General features: G+C 42.4%; 1 protein-coding gene across 1 annotated transcript in view; it reads right to left on the bottom strand.

Moving 5' to 3' along the window:
• KIAA1549L (KIAA1549 like) overlaps positions 1-13,678 on the bottom strand; it is a 209,592-nt gene extending 195,914 nt beyond the window's left edge. The window contains exon 1 of the mRNA XM_059929938.1: positions 13,525-13,678. Within this exon, the coding sequence (XP_059785921.1) occupies positions 13,525-13,678 (154 nt within the window). The remainder of the gene's footprint in view (positions 1-13,524) is intronic.
• Positions 13,679-21,880: the final 8,202 nt, after the last annotated feature.

The following is a 21,880-nucleotide window of genomic DNA, read 5'->3' as shown; positions in this document are numbered from 1 at the left end:
AAATACCGTATGCTAACACATATATATGGAATCTAAAAAAAAAAAAAGGTTCTGAAGAACCTAGGGGCAGGACAGGAATAAAGACGCAGACGTAGAGAATGGACTTGAGGACACGGGGAGGGGGAAGGGTAAGCAGGGACGAAGTGAGAGAGTGGCATGGACATATATACACTACCAAATGTAAAATAGATAGCTAGTGGGAAGCAGGCACATAGCACAGGGAGATCAGCTCGGTGCTTTGTGTCCACCTAGAGGGGTGGGATAGGGAGGTTGGGAGGGAGGGAGACGCAAGAAGGAGGAGATATGGGGATATATGTATACGTATAGCTGATTCACTTTGTTATAAAGCAGAAACTAACACACAATTGTAAAGCAATTATACTCCAATAAAGATATTAAAATAAATAAATAAATCACTATTTAGTAAGATAAAAAAAAGAATGAAGTTGGACTCCCATCTAATATCATATACAAAAGTTAATTCAAAATACATCATGAATCTAAATGTAAGAGCATCAACTATAAAACTCTTATAAGAAAATATAGGACTAAATCTTCATGACCTTGAATTAGGCAATGGTTTCTCAGATATGACACCAAAAGCACAAGTCACAAAAAAAACAGATAAACTGAACTTCATCAGAATTAAAAACATTTGTGCTTCAGAGGATACCATCAAGAAAGTGGAAAAAAACCCACAGAATAGGAGAAAATATTTGCAAATTACATATCTGATAAGGATATATAATTTATATCCAGAATACATAAAGAACCCTTACAACTCAACAAAAAGACAAGTCAATTTTAAAATGAATGAAAGAAACAATAATGAGATACCTCATATATCTATTAGAATGGCAAAAATCTAAAATGTTGACATCACCAAATGCTAGCATAAATATGGAACAATAGGAACTCTCATTCATTGCTGGTGGGAATGCAAAATGGTACAGCCACTTTGGAAGATCCAATATGAAAAGGCTAACTGTAAGATTATAATTATATGACATTTCAGGAAAGGCAAAAACTATGGAGACAGTAAAAAGATCAGTGATTGCCAGGAGTTAGGGCGGCAAGAGGGATGAATAGGTGCAGCATGAAAGGCTTTTAGGGCAGTAAAACGCTTCTGTATGATAGATACTGTAATGGTGAATACATGTTATTATACATATGTCAAAACCCATAGAATGTACAACACCAAGAGTGAACCCTAGAATGTACAACACCAAGAGTGAACCCTAACGTAAACTACGGACTTTGGGTGATAATGACTTTGTGTTAATGTAGGTTCACCAACTGTAACAAATGTACCACTCTGGTGCAGGATGTTGATAGTTGCGGAGGCTATGTGTGTATGGGGGCAGGGGGGGTGTAGGAACTCTCCTACCTTCCACTCAATTTTGCTGTGAACTTAAAACTACTCTAAAAAACAAAAAACCTATTTAAAAATATGTTAATGGGCAAGGGATTTCAACTGACATGTCTCCAGTGATGACATACAAACAGTCAATAAGCACATGAAAAGACACTCTACATGATCAACCACTAGGGTAATGCAAACCAAAACCACAATAAGATACCAATTCACATCCACTAGGATGGCTAAAATCAAAAAGACAGACAATAGCAAGTGTTGATGAGTATGTGGAGACGTTGGGACCCTCATACACTGCTGGTGGGAGTGTAAAACAGTGCCTTGGAAACTCTGGGAAAACAGTTTGGCAGTCCTTCAAATGAGTAAACATAGAGTTACCATATGACCCAGCAATGTCACTCCTAGAGAGAATTGGAAACATATATCCACACAAAAACTTGCACATAAATGTTCATAGCACCATTATTCACAATTGCCAAAAAGTGGAAACAACCCAATCCATCAATCAATGAATGGATGAACAAGGTTACATACACATGTAGAATATTGTTCAGCAATAAAAAAGGAACGAAGTTCTGATATTTGCTGAAACATGGATAAACCCTGAAAATGGCACACTAAGTAAGAGAAGCAACACACAAGAGGCCGCACAGTGTGTGATTCCATTCCCATGAAATGTCCAGAATAGGCAAACCCACAGAAACAGAAAGTAGTTGTTGCCTAGGACTGACAGGAAGGGGGAATAGGGAGTGACTGCTGATGTGTACAGGGCTTCTCTAGGGGGGTGATGAAAATATTGCAAAATGAGTGAGTGTTGATGGTTGGACAACTCTGTGAATACATAAAAACCACTCAGTTGTACACTTCAAATGGGCGAATTTTATGACATGAAAATTATATCTCAATAAAGCTGTTATTCAAGAAACAAAAACAATCCAAAAAACTTCACTGGAGGACCATTTCTGCCCAGACCCAATACAACCCAGAGCACATCACTGCTCCCTCTTTCAATACTTACTTCTACCTTCCTGGGGATATTTAAAAAACGATTTGTTGATGTTCCTACAACATTTTAAAAAGAAAATAAGCTCAGTATCTTCATTCTACCCAGGACCAGGAAGCAATAAAGTATACTCATGGAAATTACGACGGCACAGAAACCAGAATTATGATCATGTAACGCCATATTTTAGCCGAGAAGAGTTCATTACAGTATATATTTTTAAAGCAGTACTGAGAATGCTAATCAACACTCACCAAATTTAATCTTCTTGCTGCATACATGATGTTTTCTCCCAAGTTTTATTAACCCATATCACTCACCAGTACATAAACGAGGAACAACGGAAGGGATACGGGGCAGAACAGCAGAGGAAGATAAGCTCTCGGGCAATATGCATCACTCCAGATAATGTGACAGTGACGGACCTGAGGACACAGGCGAGCCCCAGGTCTGGAATGACCTAGCTGGGTAACTCTGTAACACTCTTTGCCAGGGCTGGGGAATTTTCCATAACTACAGTGAATTGAAACTAATTTCTTTTAGATAATTTTTTTCAAAATGTGTGACACCCTTAGAGATCATTGGATCTATCCCAGAGTGTCGACAGCTACACAAAAATTTTGGTGCCGTGGAAACTCCTGACTGGAGGAGGAAAATATGAAAATGTATACCCCTGTGAAACTTCCTAATGTGCTAAAATCAGCAGTTCTCTTTGAAGAGCCAAGCGTAATATTCGCCAGTCGATCTGCTTTAGGATCCAAACGGCTCTGCTCAAACTGCTATAGCCCCACTGGGCGAAAAAAGCTTTGGCACTTAAAACATGATTGAAAATTCCCTGCTATTTATAATGATGGAGAAATGTCACTGAGAATTAAATGTTTTGTCAGTGAAAAAATGTGGTTGTCTGGAGAAGGCTGTAGATACCTCCAGGGAATTAATGACAAGGTGGCCGTGAGTGCTCAATGCCCTACTCCAAAGGAGCACAAAAGACAAGTTTCTTGTTTGGGGTTTTTTTTTTGTTTTCTTTTTCTTTTTGAACTGCAGAATTTTTCACCTTCTCCTTCACTTGAACTCTGGGATAGTATGAGACAAGCAAGCCAGACCCCAGGTGTTACACTTTGCTCGCTGCAGAGGGTCACCGTTGTTTTTCCCTTGCACCCTCGAAATAAAGGTGGCATCTCTCAACCCACAGTAGATTTTCATTAAGCTGATCTAGAAACAAACACAAAAAAGGAATCTACTATACTGCCCAGACACAGAAAGCAATAAAGAAAATGCATGGGGCAGGGGGAAGGGTAAATTTGGAATTTGGGAATAATAGATATACACTACTATATATAAAATAAACAACAAGGGCCTACTGTATAGCACGGGAACAATATTCAATATCTTATAATAACCTATAAGGGAAAAGAATCTGAAAAAGAATATATATATATATATATATATATATATATATGTATAACTGAATCACTTTGCTGTACACCTGAAACGTAAATCAACTATACTTCAGTAAAAAAATAAAAAGAAAAGAAAATGCACAAATGGCAATACTGTTCTCAGGGTCCAATGTTCAGGAGTCTGCTATCCGTCCAGATACCCAGGGTATTCACAGCAAACCACCCAACCAGCAGCCCAGACTCTTCAGCAAGGTTTTTACCAACCTCTCCTTCTCCCATGTGGAACTTCAACTCCAATCAAGCAAACCTACTAAGCTCCTGGTGGCCAGGCCATGTCCCCTGGAGCCCTCCCACTTTGTCCCTGCCATTGATTTAATGCAGCAGGTACCACCCCTATGCTCCTCCTTCAAACTCAAGAATGAGCCTCCCATTTGCTCCACAGTCACTCTCTCTGCTGGACACGCTTTTTTATTAGAAATGTTTCAGTTGTCTCACTAGTGTGGGTGCGCTTGCATTCTGTTTCCTACTTGTTAATCACAACATGTTCTATTATAGAACAAAAGACACCAGACTTCTCATCTTAATAAATTCTAGACCACCATCCCTTCTTCTCACTGCTGCTGCTTTCCACAATTTTCAACTTGGACTTGTTCGTGTATTTGCATATCAGGTGTAGGTCCATCAACTTAGCCATGTGTATTAGTCAGGGTCCTCCAGAGAAACAGAACCAGTATATTTGTATTTATTTTAATATATGTATATTATTTATATAATGTATTATTCATTTAAATATGTTGATAGAAATATATTTGTTTATATATTATATATAATGAAATTTATATATTTGAAGTTTATTACATGGACCTGGCTCACAGGACCATGGAGGCTGCCAAGTCCCATGACCTGCCATCTGCGATCTGGAGACCCAGTTCCAGGGCCTGAGAGCCAGAGAGTTGATGGTGTAGATTCCTGTGAGAATCTGAAGGTCCGAAAATCAAGAGCACCAAGGGCATGAAAAGACCGATGTCCCAGCCCAATCAGCCAAACAGAGAGCGAATCCTCCCTTCCTCCCCCTTTTTGTTCCATCAGGCCCTCAGCAGATGCATGATGCACCCCCACACACACACCCCACATTGGGGCAGCTTTACTCAGTCCACCAACCCAAATGCTAACCTCTTCCAGAAACATCCTCACAGACACACCCAGATCTGGGCATCCTGTGACCCAACAAGTTGACACATAATATTAACTATCAGACTGTGAAAAAAATAAAAGAAAAAGGCTAAACATTTTTCAGTGCATACTAGTATAAAAGAAAACGGGGTCTCTGTTTTCTTCATATTGGCATATAAACTTCTGATCCATTCACTCAACAATGCTTATTAATCTCCTACTATGTGCCAGTCAGGGCGCCAGCTGCTGAGGACTCAGCAGAGAACAAGCTCAAGCTCCTGGCCCTCACAGGCCAATAGAGAGGACAGATATGTCTACAGGAGGTTGTAAAACTATGTGATAAATGCTGGTCATGCATGAAGGGATGGGGACACAAAGCAGGGACCCCTGACCTAGGTTTTGGGGTCAGGGAATGCTTCCCACAGGAGGTGATGGTGATGGAAGGAAGACAAGAAGGTGAAGAGGGGGTTGGGGTGGAGGTGGGGATGTTCCAAGCGAGGAGAACACCTGGGGCAAAAGGTCAGAGCTCAGAGATGCAGAGCATGTTCTGAGATTTCTTAGATCTGCAAGAAGTTCAATAGAGCTGGATCAAAGACTTGGGGGTGAAGGAAGATGCAGGATAAGAAGTCTGGTCTGTATCCTAAGAGCATCACAGAAATCCCAGACAGCCGAATCAAGCACTGCAAGGTGGAGGGAGACGCAGGGAAGACCAAGAAGGGGCTAGTAAGCCTTGCTAGGAAGTCTGGACTTTATCCTGGGGCTATCAAGAGCCATCGAGGGGTTTTAAAAGGAAAGTGATATAAGCAGGTGTGCGTCTGGAAAATCACTCTGGCTGCAGTGTAGAGAATGAATTTAAAGAGACACAGCAGGGACGGGGAGATGGGACTGCTAACTTCTTTGACCAGTAAATGTTAATGTTTAGGGGAAAAAAGTGCAGGGGTCCTCAACTAGCTTGTACATACACACACACACACACACACACACACACACAGGGCTCTGCAGTCACGCATGTCTACCATGTGTCTTGGCTTGTCTGTTGGCTTGTCTGTGTTCTCCATTGGGATGTAAGAGGGGAGACCAAGTCTTATTCATCTTTGTATCTTCAGGGCCCAGCACAGTGCCTGACACAGAGCAGGCAATTAATAAATGTCTGCTGGTTGAATGAATGACTGAGTGCCTGAATGAGTGGGTGAAAGTATGAATGAACAAACAAGTGACAGAGGACAGGGACCTCGGGAAGTATTAATGGAAAGATCATGGGCTTCGGAACCAGGCAGGATTTGATTTAAATCACAGATCTATCACTGACTGGCTGTGTGAGCTTGTGCAAGTTGATCCACTCTGAGATTGCTTCCTCATTTGTAAAAAGAAGATAATAATACCTGCTCACAATATTCTCATCAGGATCAAGTGAGACCGTGTGCGTAAACTGCCAAGCGAAGGTCTGGCACAGCATAGGCACTGAACAAATAAAACTCTGCCCCTTTCAATTTTGTTTGTCCTCCCTCCCCCCACCACCTGGCACCAGCACAGTGTTCCAGAAGTACAGTACAAGGGGAGAACCAAGTAGAGATTCTAGAACTGTACCTAATGCCAAGTGGAAGACAACTTCTAAAAAAAGTCCTTGTCTGTAATGGGAAAAATTGGCCAATCCTCATTTCAGTAGCTACTGAACCACTTTAACCAGGAGCTTAAAGTTACTATTTAATAAGAGAGCAAAGAAGTTAAAGCATGTAGGAAAGGTGTCACAGATACAACGTAACATAAAACAGTCTTTCCAGGTCATGTTCTGCCAATTAGAAAGAGGTTCAGACTGTCTGTGACCAATAACTATCAAACGGAAAAATAATCATTGATTTTAACCGAGCTACTTTTTCAGTGGTGTTCCTGGGATTAGCCTGACAACAGAGAGTCGATATTTCTTTTCCTCTGATAGAAGAACGTGTGCCTGTGGACTTGACTGTTCTCTTGTCCAAGAGGTTAGTATTTATTTGGGGTGGTTTCAGTTGGTGATAGTTATAATTAATGCATCTTACAACACTATCTACTTTTTTGCAATTCATTTACACTGGTTTTCAAAAGGGACTAATAATACAAAATGAATAAAATGGAAATAAAAGGAAGAGAACAGTTAAGAGGAGGAGAGCAGATGAGCCAGCAATAAGGATGACCGTGGTTCCTGGGAGTGAGCGTGAAAAAAGGTCATAACATTCATGATACTCACGTGTTACGTGATGTGTGTCACCTTATGTAGTTCTTATAATAACCACATGGTTGAAAGATACCATATTTCACTGAATATAAGGCATCATTAAGAAAGGAAAAACTGCCAGTTAAACTAAGGCAATTCAGAGATGTTAAAATACAAAAAACAAACAAACATAAAAACCATGGCTGAAAACCAAGGAAACACTGCATTACTACTGCCATTTTATAGGTGAGGAAACTGAAAAACAGGAAAGTTAAGAAACTTGCCCAAGTTAAGAAACTTGAAACTTCAGTAAGTGGAAGAATCAGGTTTTGAACCCAGGAAGTCTGACACCAGAGAGCTCAGGCCGCTTATCACCGAATACACTGTATCTCTACTGCTGAGTTTCCTGGCAGTCACGGTGAAGGCAGACACAGGTTGAATTACATAATTCTTATTATTTGGGAAGAAACACGATAGCTTCTCAGGGAAGCAAAAGCTTTTCCTAGTGAAAAACTCAGAGAAAAATTTCTTAGAAATATTACATAAGGGGTATATGCAGATAGTTTTGTTAAAACTTTCAAAAACAATTAGAAGGCTTATATAAAAACACAGATGAATGAAAACAATTTTCCATGGATGAAGTCATGTAGTCCAAGAATGTCACCTTCTCATAGTGTAATACAACCCATACATGGAACCAAATGTATCCAGAGAAGTAGAGAATATGCTCCTTAAGTTACCTTCCCTAAATATTATTGTTCTCCATTCAGTTTTTACCGACAGCTGGTTTATTAGATGGTTCAGAATATTCTCCAGCAAAAACCTGAGGGAAGAATTCTGCTGATTGATAAATTCTGTCCATATGGTGGTCCATTTATGAATTAAGAATTGGCTAGCCACTAAATGACTCAGACATTCTTTGGGATTCAGCAAACACCATCCTCTCCTCCAGAAAGTCTCCACATCCTTGGCTTCTGCGTGACAGAGTCTTAGCCACCGTGAGCCCCATGAAGGAAGCCTACGCTTTCTTCAGCATCTTGTCCTGATAAAGCACGTAGCACTGAGTTGACTGTCTGGATCCTAAAACCAGCTCTAATACTCCCTAGCCGGGCGCTGCTGCACAAATTGAGATATCTTGATGCTTCAACTTCTCCATCTGCAAATGATGAAGATCATAATGATATCTACCTCCCAGGGTCGTTGTAAAAACCTAATGAGACAATTCATATAAAAGACTTCATATGTATGGCACACGGTGAGTAATCTAGAAATGGTTGGCAGGTTATATTATTTGGTTAGTTGTGTTTTTCTAACAGATAATTTATTTAGCAGTAGTAACCCTCAGGCCCTTTGGGAGAAGAGGTTGCACAGGTGTGAACTATTTTTTTCAGGCATGAGGTAGAATGAGATGCCTGGGGACAAATAGCAATCATGAGGTATAGCAAACACCTACAAGATGCATTGCAGTGATCCTGGATGCCTTCCTATTGAGGAAGGCAGCCTGGCATACGGGAAGAACCGAAGTTTAGAGTCAGGCATTTGCTCAAATCCCCGCTCAGCACTCACCTGCTATGCAGCCTCAGGCAGGCTGCTTAACCTCTTTGTACCCCCGTTTATAAAATGCGGATGATACCACCTACCACGTAGTGTTGCTGAAACAACTGGAAATAATACGTGTAAAATGCCCGGCACACCGTAAACAATAGATAGCAGCCTATTGAATTTTACTTAAGTGTCAATTTTCCTCTTTATTGAAAGAGTGGTCTATAAGAATGTTTTGTTTTCTCTTCTACCAAGGGAAAAAAATCAATTTCTTATGAAAACATGATGTAAAACTGATTACTCTTTTAGAGATAGGGAAATATATATATATATATATCATATATCATATATATATCATATATATCATATATATATCATATATATATGAAAAATCAACTCCCCAACTCAATTTTAATGCTCTTTTTTTTCAACCTGTTTTTAAATACCTCAGCAAAGCAATTTCACTCTAAAAAAAAAACTTTAAAATAGAGACTAAATAAAAGGAAGAAAATTAGCCTCCCCTAATCCCACTGTGTAGAGATAACTACATGTGGCATTTCGGTGTTTAACCTTCCAGAAGGTTTTTCTCTGCCTATAAACATATATACATGCAAACCCATTTTTAATAGTCCCATACAGCAAAGACCAGGAATCCCATTTCCCTCAGGACCATCCCTGCCTGCACCAATCTTTGCAAGGAACAAAATGTAAATGCTTAAGAAGGATTTTTGTCTATTTATTTCACAGGAGCACATAGGTAAGGGAATTATTTTTAATTAAACATGCTACCCCCAGACCTGCAACCTCCTTAATATGCATAAATCTCCCTGCGACCAACAATATGTAACCAAGTAAAAGGCAGAAAAATATACACACATTCATAATTGATGCTGAATCCAAATACAGTCAATATTCATGTACTCAAGCAAGCTGAAGGCATGATTGAGTCTGTCAGCACTCCAATACCACTCCATGTTTTTAAGCCAATAGATGGCTCCCATACACCAGGAACCCCTTAACTCTCACCTCATATACATATACACAACCATGTGAGTCCAGCCAATAGAATTTCATTTCCATCCCACAACCCCATCCTCACAATGCCAGGCAGCTGACTTGGGCTGCCCTGTGTGTCGTGACTGGCTCTGGAGCATTTCAAAATCAGGTACGTGCATGCTTGCCCAACTCCCCTTATCCCCACCCACCCCAGCTCAATCCCTGTGCTCCCACCCACTCCCATCAAGAGGTACTACTGAAAAGCCAATTGTCTAATTCCACTTCAGTGGAGCTGAGGTCCCTCCCTGAGGCCAGCGAGCACTTAGGATTAATTGTTATTTGCTATGTTTGAGCAATACAGGTCCGTCCAAGGTAGCCATGAAGAGCACGAGTGTGGTGGGGAGCATAAAAGATATGCTGTGGGTTGCTAAGGGAGAGCAGAAATAAAGATAAAAGGAGCAGGTGAGATGAAGGCTATTTACACAAGGAGAAAAGGAAAAAGACTGATGGATGGTTCGGATGGAGGCCATGAATCAGAATCCGTGTGCCACATCCTCTAGGACACTGGTTTTTCAACCCCTCACCCTTTCATAGTAACAAATAAAAAGTAATACGTTATGCTGCTAACAGCACACTGTCGCACAAAGTAAACCCTCCTGGGCTGAGCGTCATGAGACAGGACATATGTGAGACAGAGCACAGCCAAGTGGGCAAAGGCAAAGTGACATTAGATGACAGATCTGTCGGGTAACGGCTCCAAATGTATATGATCATTTCCAAAGGAGGTGACACAAACCACCCTTTGGAAAGCCCTGCCGTGCCCACCTCCTCTCCCCAAAGCACATACACGCAGACGGAGGAAGCAGACCTCTGAAGGGGTGGCATCAGAGTATAGATCCAAATAAATATAGATGTGGATTCCCATCCTACCCCTCTGGCCAACAAGGTTAGAAATAGCTGTGTCTGAGCTAAATGGGTGAAGCCCTGCATCCTTTCAATTCAGTCTGCTGTAAAGTTGAAATAAACTCTCCACTAGCACCCAAATGCCCAAATTTATAAATGCAGCCCATTAAAAAAGCCTATCTCCCAGCAGCTGGTAATTGCAATCAAAATTGGGGAATTTGGGATTATAAAAAGCAATGTAAGTAATAAACATGTTGTTTAAAAGCTTGAGACTCCTCATCCTGCCACTCCTACCATCCCAGCTGTCACTTTCAGATGCCTCCTTTTCCCAAATTCTAAGTTTTGGGCTCTCGAGTTTAACCCTGTTAATTCTACACTTTCCCTAAATCTATTGGATTGGCCAAAAAGTTCGTTCGGGATTTGTGCCATCGCACGAAAACCCCGAACGAACTTTTTGGCCAACCCAATATCTAGCGCTCCCCATGGGGGACAAAAGCACCAGTGAGCATCTTGAGCTCTCATCCAACCACACCAGGACGGTGACTCCTGTCACTTGATCAGCACAATCATTAGTGAAAAACACACCTGGGTAAGGGGCCACCTGCCATTTTTCTTCTTAGATCACCCTCTTTTTCAGATGTCTGTGCTCTGAATATTACGGGTCCTACAAACAGAGCCAAACCTCAAGCTACCAAGCTGTGATTTTTCCTAAGTCCTGCTCTGTTCCAGACAGCATCTGTACGCATCCACGGCAGGCCCACTTTGACACAGCTGCCCTCAGATACCCTGCAGCCGGTCCTCCCTCACCAAACTAAGCTTCCTTTAATTGCAGGTTTCACCTAAAATTCATCTGATTCCTGGATCTCCTCCTAATTAGGATTCTTTTGTAATTAATCTAGAGCTATCTTCTATCCCCTATGATCTGAAGCCATCCAATCACCCTAATTAACGTGCTTACCTTCACTCCCACTCCTAACATTTGCAGAACCTGGGGCAGGAGTACAAACGGAGGCCTGCATGCCATAAATGTAAATATTTAAAGTTATAAATCAAGCTGACGAGTTATTAAATGAAGTATGTTCTATCCTATCTTATTACTGATTCCTTCATAATGACCTAGAAGGCCAGCCTCAAATACAGAATTCTCACTCTGGTCCTCAGCCCCCGGATCTCAGCTGGCCCGCCTTCTTTTCTCACTCGCAGCTCCATCCCACAGCACAAGGGGCCTCGTGCTAATGGAAATGCTGGGCTGTATATACAAATCCTTCTATCTCAGCACATGGAGCAGTCATTTCTTTGTCATCTCTTAAGCCTATGGGTGCACACACTGGTGTCACAGGCTGCCCTTGGGAGGAAGGAATGAAGCCCACACAGGCCGTGGAAGCAGACATGCACAGGGAATTCCAGAGTCCTGGGCACCCAGAGCCTAATGCAGATTCTAGACTCTAGAAGCGAGGGCATGGCTCCTTGACCCTGCATAGCCCCTGCCCCATGGAGACGTGCAGACTGAGGAGGGCCAGAATGGGCCCAGGCCTAAGGTTGGTACCACTCACCTCTGCAGGCATATCCTATTCCTCTTTCAGAACCTAGCTCAGAAGAGATCATCAACTCCAGGAAGTCATCCCTGACTACCCACCCCCACACACACACAAATCCAGGAGGTTCAATGAATGCTTATTAAATGAAGGCTGTAGAAACACCTAGATGAGCATGGAATACCTGTAATATAGACTGAGCTTGTATTTATCAGTCTTTTCCCCCAGTAGAGACTTAGAGCCTTGTGGGCAGTGGCCACATTAAGCTGAAATGCCATAAATTCCTGGGTTTGTTACCAAGTATGTGGCAATCAGGGTTCACAACTGAAAAGCTCCTTGACCTAGGCCTCCTCCTGGCTGAGCGGTCCAGATACTTTTATAACAGGATGTTACAGTCCACTTATTCTGTGGTCTCAGAGTGGTTGAAGCAAAACCACTCAACAGATGTTAAGATCCCTCGTATCTTGGACAACCTTGGCAGGACTTGCCAAGAGACTGAGCTGCCAGTTCTGCTAGCTTGAGCCTACCACCCACCTCCAGGCTCTTTAAGAGAGAGTGAAGAATTCATTGGGAGGGCGAAGATATTTTCTACAGAGAGAGTTATCAGCGTGCTGCATATTTCAACACACTCCACCCCCTCCCCTGGAGAGGGGACTTACATTTTGTCCTTACTTGGAAAAATAAGAAAGTTCAGCAATGGGGGAGCCCAGAGAACCCTAAAAGCACCTTACAATGAGTCAGCAATTGTCCCTCTGCCAACGCAGAAGGTTCTGTATCAAACTACAATACCAGGTAAGACTGTTCCTCATTCTTGATCCTTGACCTTCTCCCCCGCCCCCAAATCCCCTCACTACAGCAGCTAAGGGTTGGATAAGGGGGAGCAGGAAATAGACATGAAACCCAGTACACACATCCCTCTTTCCCAAGAGGGGAAGACCAAGGGAGGCCTGAGTTGGGGGTGGGGAGAAGTTTTTAATTGGGTGTTTTAAATAGGACTTTAAAATTTTTTTTAATTGGATTTTGATGTTACATTGGATGGATTTTTTTTTTTTTTCCCCAATATCAACTTCAAAGTTTATGTAAAAGAAATAAGCTACTTGTATAAAAGAAAGAAATTCTGCACTAAAAGAGTGCAAAGAGGCGAGATGACCTTTAGGGTACATAAGATTTACCTTTTTGTAAATAAGATTTACAACTTATAAATCTCCAAAATTAGTTCCAAGTGGTAAGAATTATATTTATCAGGATTGACACCATTTAGATACAATAGTTTCAGTCAGGCTTCTTCATGATATCAGTCTAGACTACTTCATTCAAACTTCATTTTCTGGTAATTCTTTTCTGATTTCTCTAGTCGTTTCTTCTCACTTATTCCCAATTTTCATAACAGATGTCTTAACTCCTACATCCACTCTTGACGTCCACGTCCTCGTCCTCGTCCTCGCCTTCCCAGCGGTCCCCGCCGGCGGTGCCGCCGCCCCCCACCTTCCGCACCGGGTCTTCCACGGAGAACGTGTCCGCGTCCCAGGAGTCGGAGTCCCCCGCCGCTGCCGCCGCCATCTCGAGCCGGGTGTAAGCGTGTGCGAGTAGAGAGCGAGCAAAGAGTTAGCGCGGCGGAGGTGACTCACTGGATCTGCTCCTGGATGGATGTTTTTAATACATGGGAAAGAAGACTACTGGCTTATCACCTGAGAGTGGCTAGAAAAGCTAAGGGATATAAGAAAGAGCAAAGTTGCTTCCTACATGTGCCCTACCAAGTTCAGCACGTTCAATAAACCAATATGTGCTCATTAACTCACATGGATAAAATACCTAGGTTGCTAAAGGCATGCATGGACATTACAACATTCTCGTGACGCCCACCTCCAACAGAGCATCAGCTGCCCTTGGGGGAAAAATAAATTAGGTCATCGATTTGAGTTTTCTAAGACTGAGAAAGTCAGTTTGTTCCCTGCTCAAATTATAAGTTACCTGTTAAACTGGCTTTAGTTTCTCCTCTTGTCGTTTTAAATCTACATATATCATGACGACTATCAGCCAGCTAAAGAGAACCCCCCCCCCTTGGTCAGTAATTGAATACCTTTATCTTCCCCATAATTTACTGGTCTGCTGCTTTTCCTAAGAGATGTCTTCTTTATCATGACCATCACTCACAGATCGGACAACTAGTGAGCTGGTGAACATTTCCTTCTCGGGTAACTTAAAACATAATAGTGTTTAGCTGAACACATTTGTGAAGAAGAAACAACTTTTTGCTCCCTAAAATCTATTTGGAAGAACTGGCTGAGATTATTTTCCCTACTACTTCCAATATGTATCTTGCAGAATAACTATTAAAAAAAAAATAAGATAAATACACCAAGGACTTAGCATGGAATTAACCAAGAGCCTTGTGAACTCTGTGATTTTTCCAGAACTTCCTGTGCATTAGGAAAAGGACTCTCAGAAGCATCATATTTTCAAAGAACTTTTCTAGCTGCCTCTAAAACTATGCAGAAGCATTATACTCATGAAATCATTTCAGATACAGCATTTTTCTGACTAATTCTAACAGAACCAAACCTAACTGGAATTCTGCAATGAAGTTTTAGTTCAAATACTCAAAAACACCAAAGCCAAACAAGAAACTAAGACTGAAAGGTGTCTATATGATTGTTTTAATTCCCACATGAAGCCTTGTTTCCTCCTGACATTCTATGGCAGTGATGGCCAAAAGAATTTTCTGTAATGATGGAAATATTTTATATCTGTGCTGTCCAATATGGTAGCCATTAGTCACAGGTGGCCAGTGAGCACCTGAAATGTGGCTAGTGCAACCAAAGCACTGAATTCTTAATTTTAGAGTTTAAATAGTCATATGTAACTGTGGCTACCATTTTATTAGACAGCACAGTTCTACAGCATTTATTATTGCTGGCAATCCAGAGAATTCCCTTGGAGAATGAGTCCTCGTGGCTGACGAAGGTTTCTGGAAAACTAAGCAGCGATCACTAAACCTTCTTTGTGTCAAATGGCTTTCTAACTTTTTTTAAAGCAGCAATTCCTTTTCATCTTATTTCTCTTTTCTTTTCAAAACATATTTCTTCTATGACAATGCCACTGCTTTAGACATTAGAATGTCTTTCCAAAATTATTTAAGAAAAAAAATACAATGCACCCACATACCTTCTTAAACAGCATCCACTGAGAATAACTTAATCTTTCCCGCAGGGCTCAGGGTCATGGTTATGAACACAGGCTATTAGGCTCAGAAGAAACACATCAATTACTATAATGCACCTTAATGCAGTGAAGCCCTCAGGGTCACTGGGCTCAGTGGGGCTATTTAAACCTACCCCAGGCAGAGATTTTTATAGTCTTCTGTCACATCTATTGCCTAGCTGTCAATGTCAAGCCCTATTACTGTCAGGGTATCTGCCTATATTTATTTATTGGCTACCTTGTTTCCAAAAGGTAGTTGCCTGTGTCAATGGTAGCCTCTTTTACCATCTCAGTTGTTGCCTCTGATTTGCCAACATTGCAAGGATGGTAGAACTATAGTTACAAATATTTGTAAATTAAGAATAGTTAGGGTATAAACAAGGGTATGAAGAGTTCTCAGTAAACTTCAGTTGTAATGCCAGGACCTCCTGAGGTCTAATTCACCAGCTCAGAGACTCTTCCGCTTACTTCTTTTTTAAATTTTTAAATTTTTTATTTTTTCATATAAATTTATTTATTTGTTTATTTATTTATGGCAGCGTTGGGTCTTCGTTGCTGCGCCTGGGCTTTCTCTAGTTGCAGCAAGCTGGGGCGACTATTCGTTGCGGTGCGCAGGCTTCTCATTGCGGTGGCTTCTCTTGTGGAGCAGGGGCTCTAGGCGGGCAGGCTTCAGCAGTTGTGGCACTCGGGCTCAGCAGTTGTGGCACTCGGGCTCAGCAGTTGTGGCTTGCAGGCTCTAGAGCGCAGGCTCAGTAGTTGAGTAGTAGCTCAGTAGTTAGGTGCTCCGTGGCATGTGGGATCTTCCTGGACCATGGCTCAAACCCCGTGTCCCCTGCATTGGCAGGCGGATTCTTAACCACTGAGCCACCAGGGAAGCCCCTACAGCTGAATTCTTACTTCTTGATTCTAGGCAGAGAGCTTGCATAATAGCTGCTTCCAGATAGGTGGATCTTATTTTCTGCTGGAAGGGATCTTATTCTTGCCCTTAACTGTTATTTAACTTTTTATTCAGTATTACCTGCTTCCAAAAATAGAACATAAACATTTTGGTAACAGGGCAGTAAAAACCTCGGGGAATAGAGGGAGGAAAGAATGTGTTATTCTTATCTGTGTTCCTTACAATATTTTGCGTGGCAATATCCACCAAGAAAGGATCAACTGGATGTTGAATGAACTAATACTGTATTTTACTTTCGAGTTTATTTTCATAAAGTTTAAGCATAGTAAAACTAGTTTTCAAAGTTAAACATTACCCAAAGCAGAAACTGCAGATGCTCAATGGTGATTAAGTTTTAATATTTCTGGGCTATTTTTATCTGATTGGTTCAAAATTTAAGTTGAAACTGACTCCACTTGGCCATAATCAATTATATTCTTGATATGATCAGATGCCTGTCACCTCTGACAACTCTTGCTTTTGGAGCTCAGAAAAGTGACCTAGAAAGATTCTAGAATTCTAGAATTTCCTAGACAAAACAGAACTGAAATTCCAGAGATGAACCCAGTACTCCAGGAGCATCTCCACGGCATCCCCAAGTATGGAGAACAATCACATCTCTGATTCAAGGTATCGTATTTCTATTAAGGTGCCCTAGGAGTGAATTAGCTCTCTTACCCAGCCATCTCGCACTGCTGAGTCACATTTGAACTCACGATGAACTAGAAGCTCCCTTTTCAACAGTCTTACTTTAATAACTCTTATCCTCCATTCCCTACCCTTGCCAGTAATCCTAAAATTTGGAGCAAGCTAAAACTAAAACCCTCTCCAGAAAAAATTAGAGGCCCCCCCACCCCGCCCATCCTTGCAGATATCTTTTCCAGAAATAATCTGATTCATTCCCGAAATTGCAAATTTTCACAGCTCTGCAATTCACTGACATTCCCAGTATCTCGTTTTCTTCATCTATCCTGTGACGTTTGCAAGGATCCAGCTGCGACCTGAAAGAGCAGCACTACACTATGTGAGCCACTCGGAGAATGCATGCGGCTTCCCAGGAGACAGAGTCACCAACAGCATCTTAAAAGTGTGAGTCCGGGGGCTTCCCTGGTGGCGCAGTGGTTGAGAATCTGCCTGCTAATGCAGGGGACACGGGTTCGAGCCCTGGTCTGGGAAGATCCCACATGCCGTGGAGCGACTAGGCCCGTGAGCCACAACTACTGAGCCTGCGTGTCTGGAGCCTGTGCTCCTCAACAAGTGAGGCCGCGGCAGTGAGAGGCCCGCGCACCGCGATGAAGAGTGGCCCCCGCTTGCCGCAACTAGAGAAAGCCCTCGCACAGAAACGAAGACCCAACACAGCCAAAAATAAATAAATTAAAAAAAAAAAAAAGAAAAAGTGTGAGTCTGGCTGGAAAGATTCCTTTTTTAGCTTCAGCATGAGTACATCCTGGCCAGGTCTGAGTCACCAGACTGGGCAGTAGGAAGCATACAGGAAAAACTCCTGCTTCATAAAGAGGTTAGACAGAGGCATTGGTCCCCCAACCCACCTCACTCACCCCAGCCTCCGGGACCTTGCAAAGCAGGAAGATCCACAAGGGGGAAAAAAGACACTCAGAGAGGGGTGAGAGGCCCCCAGTGAAATGCCCAACAGGCTGAAGTATGGGGCAAGAGGTAAAACTAGCTCATCAACAGCCAATCACCGCGGGGTTACTAGTATAGGAAAAAGGTAGAACAAACTCTCCTTCTGCAGTGGGATGGTTACGATGCACACCTCCTTTTCCTGCTGTTTCTTCCCAGCTTTCACCTGCCTCTTGGATATGAGGAGAAGGGCAGGACAATAAGGGGATCATCAATAAGAGAGAGCTAATTAATTGAAGACTACCTTTAAAGTCTGTGGGTCAGGGAGATATTTTTTTTTTCTCCTTTGGACTAAAGTATCTTCTCTCTTATTGGGATCGTTGATTTAGAAGTAGCACAGCACAATGGGGAAAGCATCGGTTTTTAGAGCGGGTTTGGGGTCCAAATTTTAGCTATGTGATCTTAGTCAAACTACTTGACTTCTTGGCCTCAGTTTCTTCATCCGATAAAGTGAGAGAATTCAAAGAAAATATACGTAAAATGCCTTGGACATGGCAGGCACTCAATAAATGATAGCTAGTTGCTCCTGAATTCTAAGGGAGCCCCAGCAAAGCCTAAAAGAGTGGCAAGGAAGCAAGAGCTGGCTGTTTGGAGACAAGAGGGAGGAAGGTCCTTGCTTTTGAGGTTTTTTTCAGAGTGTCCAGTTCAGTTCTCAAAGTTGGGAAAATTCTGGGGACTTCCCTGGTAGTCCAGTGGTAAAGAATCTGCCTTACAATGCAGGGGAGGCGGGTTCGATCCCTGGTCGGGGAACTAGGATCCCACATGCCACGGGGCAACTAAGCCCACGCGCCACAACTAGAGAGCCCACGTGCCGCAAACTACAGAGCCCACGTGCTCTGGAACCCGTGCGCCACAACTACAGAGCCCTCGCGCCCCGGAGCCTGCGCACCACAACTAGAGAGAGAAAACCCACACGCCAAAACTAGAGAGAAGCCTGCGCACCACAACAAAATATCCCGCATGCCTCAATGAAGATCCCGTGTGCTGCAACTAAGACCTGACAGAGCCAAAAATAAATAAAAATAAATCTTAAAAAAAAAAAAAAAAAAACGGGGAAAGTTCTGGAGAGAAGCTCACTCAACTTCCAAGGAAAGGAAACATAGCTGACATATGGATAAAAGAGGATGAGGAGTACCTCACAAGTGAGACACTTCTGTTTCCTTCCAGACAAGAGCAGAACAGTTCCTCATAAACCCTTTGGCTACAAAGCAAACGAATTAACTCAAGAGTAGACAGTGAGCAGAATTTAATGACATTTATGCACAATGATAAATTTACCACAATGTGTGCAATATATAGAAATAATGTAGGGAAAAATGGTCATATGTTAAAGAAGCGTCAAGAAAATAAACATTTTTTTAATGTGCCTGTGAACACTTATGAATATACCCAGGTTGGTTGTTTGTGTTGTCCTGTTGTAAATAGTCAGGAGCTGAGCTCATAACACTTTACGCCTTCCCTGGGGCAATTTCCATTTTCAACTTTGTAAAATCTATTTGCATGGAGGTCCCATCTACCCACCTAAGGCTATGAATTCCTTGAGAGAAAATTCATGTCTTCTTCCTTTTTGAATCCTCAGTGAACTGCACACAGTAGGCCTTCACAAAGACAACTGTTGGAAAGAAACTTAATGACTTATCTATAAACCTGAGCGTCTGAGAGAGAAAGAGAGAGTGTGTGTGTATGTGTGTGTGTGTGTTTAAAAACTACATTGTCGGGTGGTGCAGTGGTTAAGAATCTGCCTGCCAATGCAGGGGACACGGGTTCGAGCCCTGGTCTGGGAAGATCCCACATGCCACGGAGCAAGTAAGCCTGTGCGCCACAACTGCTGAGCCTGCGCTCCAGAGCCCGTGAGCCACAACTCCTGAAGCCCAGGCGCCTAGAGCCCGTGCTCTGCAACAAGAGAAGCCACCGCAATGAGAAGCCCGCGTACCGCAATGAAGAGTAGCCCCCGCTCACTGCAACTAGAGAAAGCCCGCGCACAGCAACAAAGACCCAACGCAGCCAAACATAAATAAATAAAATTTAAAAATTTTTTAAAAACTACATTGTCGAGGTACCATCTCACACCAGTCAGAATGGCCATCGTTAGAAAGTCTAGGGCTTCCCTGGTGGCGCAGTGGTTGGGAGTCTGCCTGCCGGTGCAGGGGACGCGGGTTCGAGCCCTGGTCTGGGAAGATGCCACATGCCTCGGAGCGACTATTGTGGCCCGTGAGCCACAATTGCTAAGCCTGCGCGTCTGGAGCCTGTGCTCCGCAACAAGAGAGGCCGCGATAATGAGAGGCCCGCGCACCGCGATGAAGAATGGCCCCCACTTGCCGCGACTGGAGAAGGCCCTCGCGCGGAGACGAAGACCCAACACAGCCATAAATGGATAAATAAATAAATAGATAAATAATAAAAAAAAATAAAATGTAGCAAATACAGGTTTAAAAAATATTACAAATGTGCTTAAAATGACATGGTAAAGATTATATAAATAAATAAACAAGCAAATAAATAAATGCGTATGTAGGACGTCTACACTTTAAAAAAAAAAAAAAAGTCTACAAATAACAAATGCTGGAGAGGGTGTAGAGAAAAAGGAACCCTCCTACACTCTTGATGAGAATGTAAGTTGGTGCAGTCACTGTGGAAAACAGTATGGAAGTTCCTCAGAAAACTAAAAACAAAATTACCATATGACCCAGCAATCCCACTCCTGGGCATATATCCAGACAAAACTATAATTCAAAAAGATACATGCACCCCTATGTTCATAGCAGCACTATTCACAATAGCCAAGACATGGAAACGACCTAAATGTCGATCCACAGATGAATGGATAAAGAAGGTGTGGTACGTATATACAGTGGAATGCTACTCAACCATAAAAAAGAACAAAATAATGCCATTTGCAGCAACATGGATGCAGCCGGAGATTATCATACTAAGTGAAGTAAGTCAGAAAGAGAAAGACAAACACCATATAATATCACTTACACACAGAATCTAAAATATGACACAGGGCTTCCCTGGTGGCGCAGTGGTTAAGAATCTGCCTGCCAATGCAGGGGAAATGGGTTCAAGCCCTGGTCCGGGAAGATCCCACATGCCGCGGAGCAACTAAGCCCGTGTGCCACAACTACTGAGCCTGCGCTCTAGAGCCCACGAGCCACAAATACTGAGCCCGTGTGCCACAACTACTGAAGCCCGTGTGCCTAGAGCCCATGCTCCGCAACAAGAGAAGCCACCGCAATGAGAAGCCCATGCACAGCAATGAAGACCCAACACAGCCAAAAATAAATAAATAAATAAGTAAATTTATTTTAAAATAAATAAATAAAAAGTAAAATAAAATATGACACTAATGAACCTATCTATGAAACAGAAACAGACTCACAGACATAGAGAATAGACTGGTGGTTGCCAAGTGGGGCGGGGGGGGGGGGTGGGGGAGAGGCATGGACTGGGAGTTTTGGATTAGCAGGTGCAAGCTATTATATATAGAATGGATAAACAATAAGGTCCTACTGTATAGCACAGGGAACTATATTCAATATCCTGTGACAAACCATAATGAAAAAGAATCTGAAAAAGAATGTGTGTGTGTGTGTGTGTGTGCATATATATACATATATGTATAACTGAGTCACTTTGCTGTATAGCAGTAATTAACACAACATTGTAATTCAACTATATTTCAATAAAAAATTAATTTAAAAAAAACTATACTGTCTTATTACTACTAGCAGGACTGGCCTGCGTGGGGTGGTAGGTGCACTGGGCTCAGGGCTAGTGGAGCCTGGGAAGAATAAATTGAGATTGGGAGGCTAGAAGGAAAGGGGGCAAGTTTGAAGGCCAGGCCCCAGGACTCCTCAGGTTTGCTTGTGGGAACGGCCTTCCTTCCTCCGGAGGAAGAAGTAACGGCAAGCTACAGCTACACCACCTATTAAGATTCAGAAATTCTTGGAACTCTAGCTGCCCATCAGTTGAGGTCCAGTTTC

Source organism: Balaenoptera ricei, chromosome 8 (genome assembly GCF_028023285.1).
Source record: "Balaenoptera ricei isolate mBalRic1 chromosome 8, mBalRic1.hap2, whole genome shotgun sequence".
NCBI classification, from domain to species: domain Eukaryota; kingdom Metazoa; phylum Chordata; class Mammalia; order Artiodactyla; family Balaenopteridae; genus Balaenoptera; species Balaenoptera ricei.
The sequence above is the reverse complement of the archived record's forward strand: the minus strand, read 5'-3'. Positions and strand labels throughout refer to the sequence as shown.